The sequence below is a fragment of the Mustela erminea genome, chromosome 18 (assembly GCF_009829155.1).
Source record: "Mustela erminea isolate mMusErm1 chromosome 18, mMusErm1.Pri, whole genome shotgun sequence".
Classification (NCBI taxonomy): Eukaryota; Metazoa; Chordata; class Mammalia; order Carnivora; family Mustelidae; genus Mustela; species Mustela erminea.
In genome coordinates, this window is record NC_045631.1 from 29704289 (window position 1) to 29717178 (window position 12890).

Below are 12890 nucleotides of genomic sequence, written 5' to 3' on the forward strand. Positions count from 1 at the left end.
AGCTGATAAAGGCGCCATTTTGGAGGGGCCGCGGGAGACGTGGTGTCGCTGCGGGCTTGCTCTGCCGTGCGCTAGGCTTGGTGGGAAGGCCTGTGCTCGAGTCCGCGCTTTTCGTCGCCGCCATGTCGGGAGGTGGTGTGATTCGTGGCCCGGCAGGGAACAACGATTGCCGCATCTACGTGGGTAACTTACCTCCAGACATCCGAACCAAGGACATTGAGGACGTGTTCTACAAATACGGTGCTATCCGCGACATCGATCTCAAGAATCGCCGCGGAGGACCGCCCTTCGCCTTCGTTGAGTTCGAGGACCCTCGGTGAGGCGGCCCGGGGCTTGCCGCCTTGAGGCAATAAGTTGGAGTAGTCGGGGAAGGCCTCGATACAGAGAATGGGGAGGTGGGCTCTTAGGTTGGGGGTAAGACGATATCGCCCATGCAGGAACCGAGTAAGGAGCCGACTCGCGGTGTTTTTTCTGGTGGCTGGGCCCACGGACGTCCCCAGAGCGGACTCTCCGTCTCGGAGCGGGAAACTGAGGCGCCGAGGGCTGGTGTAGTGGTCGGGAGCCTGGCGTGCTTCTGGGTGGGGGAGGGGCCATTCCTATTATGCAGCGCATGTGGGCTCTTCCACGCTGGGTGCGCATGTGCGGGGGCCGCTAGTTCCTGACTGAGTTAGCGGCCCCTCCCGGGCCTTATTCTTAAACCTCTTGCTTTCTATGATCACGCAGAGACGCGGAAGACGCGGTGTATGGTCGCGACGGCTATGATTACGATGGATACCGTCTGCGGGTGGAGTTTCCTCGAAGCGGCCGTGGTACAGGCCGAGGCGGCGGCGGGGGTGGAGGTGGCGGGGCTCCCCGAGGCCGCTATGGCCCCCCGTCCAGGCGTTCTGAAAACAGAGTGGTTGTCTCCGGTGAGTTTATTGTTCGTGAGGGGTGTTGAGAAGGGACAGGAACCACTTTTAAGTTTCTCCTTGAGTGACCAGTTTTGACCAATTCAAGTTTTTGTGGTACGTCGTAAATTACTTAAGTTTCTTGGGTGAATTTAGTAAACGAAGATTACCGTAGTGGAGATAACGCCAATATACTACTTATTTAATTTACCATTAGGTTGGATACCTAGAATATGAAGATTTTTGACAGATAATTTTGGACTTCGGATTCCAGGATTTTAATGAACTGCTCTTTACCTAGGACCGTGAACTAATCATTTATTTTAAAGTAGTCCTTGTTCTAGTGTAAATTTATGTTTAATGTGAAATGTAGGGTGATTGGTATTGAAAAAATACTTTTTTAGGACTGCCTCCAAGTGGAAGCTGGCAGGATTTAAAGGATCACATGCGTGAAGCAGGTGATGTATGTTATGCTGATGTTTACCGAGATGGCACTGGTGTCGTGGAGTTTGTACGGAAAGAAGATATGACCTATGCAGTTCGAAAACTGGATAACACTAAGTTTAGATCTCATGAGGTAGGTTTTACATTTACTCTTTTCTTTGGCCAGAATTGGATACAGTGGTCTAAACAGTGGAATTTGAAGGTAAGATTCAGGCAAGGGTGTCCAAGTAAAGTACCAGATTCCTGGTTTTAGTTAAGTTGTATTCGTTCAGCATGCCTGAAGACAGGTGAAAGCTTAGATCTTTCAATCGAAAGTTCTGTCTATTCAATAGGGAGAAACTGCCTACATCCGGGTTAAAGTTGATGGGCCCAGAAGTCCAAGTTATGGAAGATCACGCTCTCGAAGCCGTAGTCGTAGCAGAAGCCGTAGCAGAAGCAACAGCAGGAGTCGCAGTTACTCCCCAAGGAGAAGCAGAGGATCACCACGCTATTCTCCCCGTCATAGCAGATCTCGCTCTCGTACATAAGATGATTGGTGACACTTTTTGTAGAACCCATGTTGTATACAGTTTTCCTTTACTCAGTACAATCTTTTCATTTTTTAATTCAAACTGTTTTGTTCAGAATGGGCTAAAGTGTTGAATTGCATTCTTGTGTAATATCCCCTTGCTCCTAACATCTACATTCCCCTCATGTCTGATAAATTGTATTTTAAGTGATGTCATAGACAGGATTGTTTAAATTTAGTTAACTCTCCATGCTCTTCAGACTGTGATACTGTGTAAATGTCTATTCTGCTCTGGTTTGTGTGAACTGGGATGTTGGGGGTGTTTGTGGTTATCTTACCTGGGGAAGTTCTTATGTTTATCTTGCTTTTCATGTGTCTTTCTGTAGACATATCTGAAGAGATGGATTAAGAATGCTTTGGATTAAGGATTGTGGAGCACATTTCAATCATTTTAGGATTGTCAAAAGGAGGATTGAGGAGGATCAGATCAATAATGGAGGCAATGGTATGACTCCAAGTGCTATTGTCACAGATGAAATTGGCAGTATTGACCTTATACTAAAAGGCAAGGGTTGAAAGTGATTATATATATATATACATCTACCTTAAAACATTTGCAAACATCTTATGCAGTTACCTTTAGCTACAATTGCTTTGCTCTTTAAACCTTGGCAATTGTGGCAAAATTATATTGCCCATTTTGTAACAGTTTATTTTGCTCCCTTCCCCCCTTTTTTGTTTTAATAGGGACTAATGTGGGAAGAACTGGCTAATTTGTCACAGTGCTTAGTTACAACTGTTAATGTGTGACCTGCTGTTGGTGTACATGTGGGTACAGGGTGTCTTTAATTCCAACCAGATAGAGTATAATATCAATACTGCTAAATCTGCATGTCCTCTGTGTGACTGATATAGCGTTGCTATTTCATTTTTTTAAGACAAAATGAAAGCAAAATAGAATTCCAATGTATTGGTGTAGATAATCTAGTTGGGAATACTTTTAAGTCTCACCTTCCCCTTTTAAACTAATATTCATAATTGACTCATGTTTAAAACACTTTAATTTACAAATTAAATTGCAGATGGGAGCATTAGGTTTAGTTTAGACTTAGGGTGGGTAGCAATACCAGTAAACTTTTCAACTACATAACTTTTTGCAACCACAAAACCTGTAATACGCTGTACAGTAACAAGTGTTGGCATTATCAGTTGAACTGTAAATATAAAATGCTTCTTCCAATTAGTCTCTATGATGATTAAGTTTCTAAAATTTATCTGAACACCATTCAGAAACTTGTTTTGGGGAATTTGATAGTTATTGATGTACATCTGTTAAACTGATGACAGACATAACTCATCATTCCCCAGAAACCTTTTTTGATTACAGTATCTAACATTTTGCCTCCTCTTTTTTGGTTTTGCTGGTTATAAAGGTTTGGATTGGAGAGGGCTCACTGGATCCCAATCCTTGGAGCTGGATCATTGGATTCAAATCATAATGTGGATAGGATAGGGAGGATGAATTACAAGGATTCATGGAGCGGGATCAGATTACCAGGAACATAGGAGTGGATTCCTGCCCCAACCAAACCGCATTCGTGTGGATATTTTTTTTTTTTATTCAACTTAATTGGCTATTCCAAAGATTTTTTTTTTCCTATTTTTGACGATTGGAGCCCTTAAGATGCACGATGGAATTGTGTTTTGCATTTTTTGGTAAAAGGAGCAAAGCGAGGACCTGGAGATAATACGCTGGAGCAATCTCCTTGGAAGGATTCAGCACGAGTAGATGGTAAACATTTAAAGGGGAAAGGGGGGGTTTGTTTAAATAGTAAATCAGTAAGTCACTTCTAAATTTAAAGAACAAAATTGGAGTTGAAGAATAAGTAGGTTTCCAATTGGCTATTGCCGTTTTTCTTTGAAAAAAATAAACATTTTTTAAAAAACTATGCATGGTTGTCCTTTTTCCTCTTCATGTAAAATTTTAATTGGGTGACTAGTTTATCAGTTAATACTTTGATAAGATTCTGTTACGTGTTAGTAAATTAAAGGTTCTTGAAAGATTATTTCTAATAAATGGAATTAGCCATCTTACTGTTAATTATAAAAGTCTTTTCGGGGAGATAAGGTAAGAATAAGGCAATTGTGTATATAGTATGTTAAATGGGTGATCTAGTTTCTGAAAGATAATCTTCCCATACTTTGATAAAAATGATTAAATTTATAGATGTCTATTTTTTGGTGATCATCTAGACAACATAGGCTTTGTGCAGAATCGGGTAGTGACTAGTTAATGTTAACTTGGAGATAGCCTTTGAGATTTTCAAGCTTTTCTCAAAAATTGGTAAGTATTAAATGTTAAAGTCCGTGCAGATTAGAAATCTTAACACAAATTACATTTTTTTTCTGAAATGTAATACACTAGAATTTTAACTGCTTATTTATTGTTCATGAGAAGCTGGGCTTTCTTTATAATTGTGCCTTGCAAATCCTTCTCAACTATAATATTCTGTATCCAGAACATACCAAAGCAGTGATATATATCTTAGTCTGCTCGTTCTTGTATCTTTTTATTTGATAGCCCCTTGGTGCTAAATTTTCAATGAGTTGGGGGAGGAGATTTTTACTTAAAATCCCTAATCTTTTTCTTTTGATTTCCTCATAGCTAGTCAAAACCATCAAAACACTTTTTTCTGCACCCAAAAGAAATAACTAAATACTAACATTTGCCTTGGATGCTAATAAGAGTTGGAAGCTGAATTTAAGACCACTATGGAGGTGACATAATTCGAAACCTAGGAAAAGCTAGACATAATCTTGGTAATAGAAGAAGTGGCCCCAAGGGACTTGCATAAGGACACGCAACCAAAACATTTAGATGAGCCTTGTGGAATGTAAGGAAGATCAGGGATGTTAAATTTAAAACTAAGATTGCACTTGTAAATTGGTTTAGATTAAGGAAGTTACTAGTTTCTATGCAGGAATTCAAAATACAATGTTCAAGAAGTGGAAGGATTTTAACTTTCATGTATAGAGTATAAGTATTTTTAAACAACTAATTTTGGAAAGGTTAATGTAAGCTAAACTTAAGCCTATGTTCATTGAATGTGTTGGAAACCAGATCAAGATGAAAAATTGCCTTCAGTGAAGATTGAGTGCATTTAGGCTAAGTTGAAAGCTGTGTTCTGCTAAAAACTTGAGTAGTCCAAACGTCAGAATTGAGGTATAGAAAGTACTGTCTGATAATAGGGTGTCTGAAGATCAGAGGACTTGGCTGCATATTTATAGAAGATAGATAGGCACCAGACCAGATAGCTCAGAGCTGTGAGGGCAGATGCAGACTTGTTTTTCAGTCTTAGGAAATGAACCCTAAACCTCTGCCCATTTTGGCAGCTGTAAGAAGAAAGTTGTACCATTTTGCAACTAAAAAAGTAGCCCTGAATTGTTCCCCTTTTCTCTCCCTATTTATGTTCCCTTAGAATAGTGTAGGGAGCCTATAATTAGTTTGTTATTTTCTAACCAAGGAAAAACTTTAAGAAGCAATTACTTTTCATAACGTCAGATTGAATAACCCACCTTGCTGTTCAGCCCACATCCTTCTGGAAACAAAAGGTAAGAAACCTATTTTCTGATTCCTAATTGTTTGGGATCTGAATTTTGTTTTTTAAAATTTGTTTAATTTTTTAAAAAGAACTATGAACAGAGTTTCCTTGTTAAAAATGTTTCTCCCCACTAAGTTTCATACCTTCATAAATTGAGTGCTCCCGTGTCCACTTAACTGTAAATATGATTCTAGAATTTCAGCTCAGTTTTATCTTTGAAACCTCTTGCTCATTAGGATTGATGTATGGGTTTGTTTTTTGGGGTTTTTTCCAAGTTTTCTGTGTAGATGAATTTCTTATATGTTTCTTCTCACTTTGTATATGAAAGTGTACTGAAACTACAAATTAAGTTCTGTGTATTTACCATAAATAGTATAAAAAGAGACTTGGGCTGAAGTTCTGTTGTAATAACCAGTCTTTGGTTTAATTAGTTCATCCCAGTATAAGAGTGCAAAGGCAGAAAACGTGTTCACAATCTCTTATCCAAAAAATTCTGAAAACAGAATTTTTTGTTGAATGTGAAACCTGACCAGAATTGATGCCTTCGTTTTGCACTTAACTGGGAATACATGGTCTTCTGCAGATTTACTGAGGTTTCGTTACACACTTTGCATAGGCATTGCTGGGGGTGTTACATGATACAGAGTCTATTTGTATACCGTACTTTATTTTATTATATAAACTGCAAATGGCTCTGAATTTCAAATACACCTGCCCCTTTGAGTTTGGGTAAGAGATTATAGAACTCTAATGAAATATTGAGCTAAAGCTTCATGTGCATGAAAACAAACCTGTTAGTGTGGATCCTTTCTTAATGGAGATCTAAGTTTCCCGTCTTTTTAGGCTGAAGCAGCCCCGAGAAAAAAGGTATGGCCCACATTTCTTTATATTCTGTTGCTTAGTGGACTCACAGTTGTACACTGAAGGAAGTACTCTGCCATCCTAGTGTATGTAGTGGTATATATTCAGTTCTTTGGGGGTAATTTTTTTTCCCCCAATACTTCACAGGAATATTGGTCAATAGGATCCATAGGAGAAGCTGGGATTGGCATGAATTGATGAGATTATAAGGAAACCTCAGTTCATTTTGATTGTCTTTTGAATAGATGGTAGTCCTGGCAAAAATTTCCTCTAAGTAAAGGCCCAAGAAATCGTAGTTATACTTAAACCAGCACTTAGTCCTGTGATTGAGGGCTTTGGGGATGCATCTTGATAACTTAAAAGCTATACCTGAAGGTGGTTGTGATTTTGTATGAATCAAGGTCTTTTTCTATTTAAAGAATCACTTGGTGCTTCTGTAGTACCCCAAAAAGGTAAATAGAATGAATTAGTCTTTTCATATGCAAGTTAATTTAGGCAGAAATAATCTCAACATTTTATTAGTAAGTTCCTTCAACTGGGTTATTGGGGGAGAGAATTTATGCATGCCTTTGCATAAGGAGTTGCTGTTTCAGGTGTACAGAATGACGGAGGACAGTACTTAAGATCTAGTTCAGCAGATTCTGGATGTTTGTCTTTCTCTCCAGTACAAAGGACTTAAATCCTGTTCTTGCCTTGTGACTTAGAACTCTATCAGCTTTTGAAAGAACTATCAGTGGTAATAGAAATGGAGAGCCTCCCTAGAGTGCTATATACTCCTCTTAACCAGATACGAGCAAAACAGCGGATGGGGTTGCCAAATGTCTAGTTAACGTGTTTTTTGGGTTTTGTTTTTTTTGCTTGTTTCTTTTACCATGTTCTTTTCTGCTCCCCTATTGGAGTAAATGCTAGGGAAAACCATGTAGCCACTAGAGGGAGCTATTATACAAAGTCAACCAGGAAAGTATCCTTACCACAAAGAATCGCTTAAAGCTAGGTGGACACAAATTATCTTAATCCTATCTATCAGCTCCGAAGTTAAGTGGGGTGTTTAAGGGTGGGTAAGTTTTCTTTTTGTATCTGTCAAGTAGAGGATCCATTTAGGTTTTGAATAGAGCTTTATTAGTACTGAACTGCTAAAGAAGAAAAATAGGTTCAGGGACTTAGAAAATGCTGAAAATATGAATCTGCTTATTTTTCTGCCTCCCCTGTACACTTAAAGGTAGAGATCAGTAAGGCCAGAAGAGTAAGAATTGGGTACTGGAGTCGATGTGCTGCACGTGGCAATCTAGGCATAAAATTGATCTTAGGAAAAATGAAAATGTTTTCAGAACTCTTTGTCGTTTGTTTTTATGGCATGAAACATTTCTGGACTGTAATTTCTCAGCATTACTAAGATACTTAATGAGTGTTAGTGTCTTAAACTGCTTATTCATGAAGTTGTTTATATTTTGTTTTCTAGGCTTTTTCTTAACTAAGCACAGAGTATCTTGTGATCAGGAAGTCCATACACATAGTTCTCTTGTCATGTTTACTTAATGTCATTTTATATTAAGACTGCTGAAAATTTGGGAGAATTAACACTTTAGCATTTGTCATTCCCATCATCTCCTTCCTTACAACCTTACATTGCAAAAAATGTAAGGGCACAAAGTTACCTCCTGTTTAAATTCACTAAAAATACTTAGGCCCATTTGATGATATAACTTCGTCAATATGGTATGGAAGCACCCTCCTTAAAATGTTAGAAACTTGTCTTCTTTGAAAAATAAGATACTAAGAGCAAATAAAAGAATTTTTTCCAGGAGAAGAAAATCAAGTTTGCACAGTAGAGCTTATCTGCCTGCCTGTCATTTTCTGTGGCAAGTGAGGCCACAGAAGGTGGTTGTTGACTAGCAGGCTTGGTACAAGTTGAATGGAGAATGCTCTAGACTGGTTATTTCCTATCCTTAATTCTAGGAATTTTAGCTGTGAGGTCTCCTTAATTTAGCCTATGAAGAGACACTCTAAAACCAAAATTGTACAATTGAAAATCCAGTATTTCCCTTTGTAAAAGAAAAAGGCTAAACTTGGAGATTGTAAAGTGCCAGAGGCGTGGCAGAATTGTGTCCTGAGGTGCTGAGTGTTAGGGGAGCCTTAACACACAAAGTTTGGGATAAGCTTTCAAGTTGCAGCAGAGATTAAGGTTTAAAACAGGGACAGGCTGCTGTATTCCTTAAACCAAAAAAAGCCAACAGTCCTGGGCTGAACCACTCCTTCCCTTAATGTGGCTTGCTTAGAAATGTGATTTATACCATCTGTTGTATGGTCAGTGAATGCCAAGTGTTGTTAGAAATTCATTAGTATCTTCAGCCCAAGCCCTAGCTGTCCACCAGCTACTGTTGTTAGGTAATTTTTTTTAAGTGAAAAATATATTTTCTCACTTTATACAATAGTATTTGAAACTTCTGTGCTTGAAGGTTATTCTTAGAAATAACAGCAGCTGAGCCCTTTGGTGACCTAGCTCCTAGCCTACCTACCTCTATAGTCTCATCTCTAGCCCTTCCCTTGATATACTCCATGTCCCAGGACTAGGCATTCTGTAGCATTTCTTGCATTTGGTCCTACTGTTTTTTCCTCCTGCAATGCCTTCTATCTGCTCATTTAGAGAGGTATAACTTAACATTGGATAGTACCTCAAAAATGACCTCCTGGAAACCTAATACCCATTACACAGACAATCATTCCTTTGTGCGTGGACACAGACTTGTGTATTTTGCTCTAGTATAGCCATGTCACCTAGCTTGCTTGCACTATCCAGCCATCTACTTCAACTTTCTTGCATCATGAATTTTTATTTTCTGAGGAACCAAGATGTGTCTGGCACAGTAGTCACTATAAGAACTCACTTTAAATGAGAAGTACTATTGGTTCTTCCTCTGTTCGCACAGAGTATTTCTACTGTATTTTGAAACTGCCATTCTGCCTTGATTATTAGTGAGTTGTGTATGTATCTGTCTTTTCTAACAGGTCGTAACCTTTCTTCCTCCCCCTTCCAGGTACATAGCGCAAAATAGCTATGCACTGAATAGACACTCAAGATAATTATCCAATTGCTTTGGAAGAGATATTTGAATTCTTTCCCGTTCTGAATTTCTTGAATAAGTAACCAGTGAATATAGGTCTAAATTTCTTTGTGTCTAAGTTGGGAATAAATCTTTAACTGATATTTATTGTGTAGTAGTAGAAGCTAAATATTTGTATGTAACATTAAAATATCATTTTCCATTCTGTGACCTCCTGGAGTGTTTCTAGTTATTTTTGAGACTTTTTTTTTTTTTTAAGAAATTTGAATTACAAATAAATCAAGTGATATCCACATTTTAAGATGTGAAATGTTGATTCGCAGTACAGCAAGCACACTACAACAAAGAAAACTTAAAAATGGCTCCTATGTCCTCTAAAACCAGGTACTAAACTTACATCAAGGTCGTAGTTCTATGACTTTCTGTATAACCAGTTCCTAGCCACAGTACCATTGTATCTACGACTTCAACTATAGTTTGCTGCATCAAAATGCTCTTCAGTTTTGTGTTCCATCTCCATTTGCCATATCAGCATACTTGTGCACCCAGATTCATTACTTAAAGTGTTTAAGCTGGTTTCACAGACTCTAGTCTCCGTCCTGGCCATCAAGTCTGATCTTCCTAAAACATCATGTCAACTCCCTTAATACAAATCAACTATGGGTTTTAGTCTACCTTCCCAACTTAACACTATTCTCAATCACATCTTCCCTTGCTATGGCTGGTCTGGTAAATACTGACCATATTTGTTTTTGCTTTTGTGTTAATAGACATTTCTCCTTCCCTCCTCCCACTCAAATGTTATCACCCTGAAGCTTAAAATCCTGACTATCCTTAAACTTAATTCCTGAAACTAAAAAATAAACTTCTAAGCCCATATAATAGCTCTCTTCTCTGTGATGCATTTAACTTCACAATCTATTTTATTACTCTTTGAAAGTTTTGTGTTTTTTCCTACCCAATGAGGTTTCTGTAATATTTTTATCTCATTCAGCCAAATGCAGCACTTACAGTTTAATGTTAAGAGATAGAACTTCTATTCCTTAAAAGCAACACAGTAGAAAACTATTTCACAAACTTTAGGGTAACTGGGTGGATTATTGAAGAGGAAAATCTTAATATTGCATTCAAATAGTTCTCTGATGTGATGCTAGGGAATTCAAATATAAATGGTAGCCTAAGGGTGCCTGGGTGGCTCAGTCTGGTTTAGTAGTTGAGTGTCTGCCTTGGTTTCAGGTAATGATTTCTGGGTTGTGAGGTTGGGCTCTGCTCAGCCCAGAATCTGCTTGGGATTCTTCCCCGTTTTACCCCCGACTTCCAAATAAATCAATGCTAGCATAAGGCATTTATAATGGGAGAAGTGAATGTCCCAAAAATCAGTCTTGCAAAGAAGAAACTTGGTCTTTCGCAAGCTGTACACACTTTATTGATCATCAAAAATTGGTGTTCTGCCTAAGAGTAGAGTGGTTCCCTCTTGCTGCTTCCTCCTCTGTCTCCTTTTTACATCATTCTTAAGCATGATTCTTAACAGAAGAAGCCTTAAAGTACTTAAAAACAAAGTGGTCATACCTCCATGAGAATTCCTGCAGATTTGGGTGTTGGATTATTTTGGCCTTTACTGTTCTCTATAAAGGCATTCATAGGTGAAGATTACATAAACTTTAGAAAAGGGGGTAGTATATTTCCTTGGTTTGGGAGTCAACATGGCTCCAGGATTCTGACCCTGGTGACTTAATTGTCTCAAAGCCAAGGGACTCAACAAACTTCGTTCCTTCCCCCACACACATACCCTACAAGCACCCCAATTTCTTTCGCCTCTAACGCTACTACTTCATGATCATCTAAAGACTTAGAAAGTTCTTGGACTAATTGCACTATATTTCTGCTTTGCTTTTTATGTTTATGTAGTGTCATATAATGTGTGCACTTGGATGTTGTATAGTTGTTCCATATATGTGTGTTTTACTTCCCCTGGGTATGTGATAAACTCAGAGAGCAAGCACTGTATTAACTTTTTGACACTTACTCCAAGATGCCTGGTATGCTAAGGCACCTCTTAATGTTTATGAATAAATATGTTCATGAAATCTTAGGTGCATGGGATAGCTTAGGTGAAGATAGCTTAGTATGGTCCTGCAAACATATTGGGCTTATTTCCAAAGTAGTAGCTTCAAGGGTTCATGCCCTTGCTACCTTTTTTAATGGAAAGTTTTAATAAGGGAAACATGTAAGGGCATAAGACAAATACCTTATTCTCAAGGAAAGCAGTAGCTAACTGTTCCATGAGGTACTGTGATTCATTTTAATGCTTATCTGGTATTAGCCTCATTGTGCAGTTTGAGGAAATAAGTTCAAACATGTAAAAGTAACAGCCCAGAACTTGAATCCTTGCAACAAATTTGTTTTACTATAGCTGTCTAAAAAGCCAGTCTGCCTTTTCTGAAGGGGCGGTTTATAGGGGCAAGTTAAGTCTATGACTCAAGTGAACATCACCTGTAATACCCACCTGATGCCACCAGGGTGTCCCATGGTGCTGTCTTTGATCGCTGTCTTAGCCGGATTGCTGGGGACTGTTTTGAAGCAGGAGTTCATTTAGTCTCAGTAGAGGAAGCCCAGAGCTCAGCATCAAGAAAGTGGGGTGCTTAGCTCCCTGACTCTCTAGTTTGCAATGCTGAGCCAGCATCAGAGCTGCCGTTGCCATCTTTTAACCACTGCTAGTCAGGCTGGCCTCTACAGGGCAACAGGGCCTGACTAGCAATTCTCAACTAGGCAACAGTCCCACAAAGGACAGTAGCATAGAAAAGACCCTGTGGTTGGGTATTTGTCTATATGCATTTGTTCTAGTAGCTGAGTATACACTTACATCCATGACACTGAAATTCTTAACCACTCTAGGTAGAGGAATTAAAAAAAAAAAAAATGTGGTGACTTCCCACTTTACAGTAAAAATCTGCATTATACTTAGTCTTGAGTATACAACCTCTTAGGCATGAGTTTCCATACTCAGCAATCCTGCATGATAATCTTTGGTGTCAAAACTGTCACTTTACGTGGGAACTAAAGAGGTGAAGTCTACTTAGTATTAAAGAGCGCAATACCCTCTTAAAATATTTTTTTCTTCCAGCTCTCTTTAAGCACTTTATACAAATGTTTAACTAGTCTATAATTGTCAAGTTTTGATTACTGGAAGAGATCCTTAAAGTATCCCCAGTGACAAGTACAGCTCCAGGCATTTAATATAGGTGCTCAATAAATACTTGTATACTGAAATAGCGAAGCCTCTGTAATAGTTACAGGACAGTTATACACATGAGCCATTTCTCTAAGGAAGGGAGTCTACATTAGGAATAGGGAGGTCTTTGATCTGTCTTTAAGGTGATTAGAATTCATTATGAACTGGGGAAGTAGTCCTTGCAGTATTCTGGATGGCATTTAAAGATCTAAGATATGTTATTCTGGGTTGGAATTAGCATAGCCTGACCAACTTTACCCATGACAACATAAAAGACTGGGTGTTCACCAGGGC

General features: G+C 38.7%; 2 protein-coding genes across 2 annotated transcripts in view; both read left to right on the plus strand.

The window, feature by feature from the left end:
- Position 1: 1 nt before the first annotated feature.
- On the plus strand, positions 2-1966 carry SRSF1 (serine and arginine rich splicing factor 1). The gene is made up of 4 exons (XM_032322591.1): positions 2-316; positions 724-908; positions 1292-1464; positions 1664-1966. The coding sequence occupies exons 1-4, from the start codon at positions 123-125 to the stop codon at positions 1856-1858; spliced, it is 747 nt and encodes a 248-aa protein (XP_032178482.1). The 5' UTR covers positions 2-122; the 3' UTR covers positions 1859-1966.
- Positions 1967-2052: 86 nt separating this feature from the next.
- VEZF1 (vascular endothelial zinc finger 1) overlaps positions 2053-12890 on the plus strand; it is a 33036-nt gene continuing 22198 nt past the window's right edge. Inside the window, exon 1 of the transcript XR_004280839.1 lies at positions 2053-5451. The gene's annotated coding sequence lies outside the window, so the exon portion shown is untranslated. The remainder of the gene's footprint in view (positions 5452-12890) is intronic.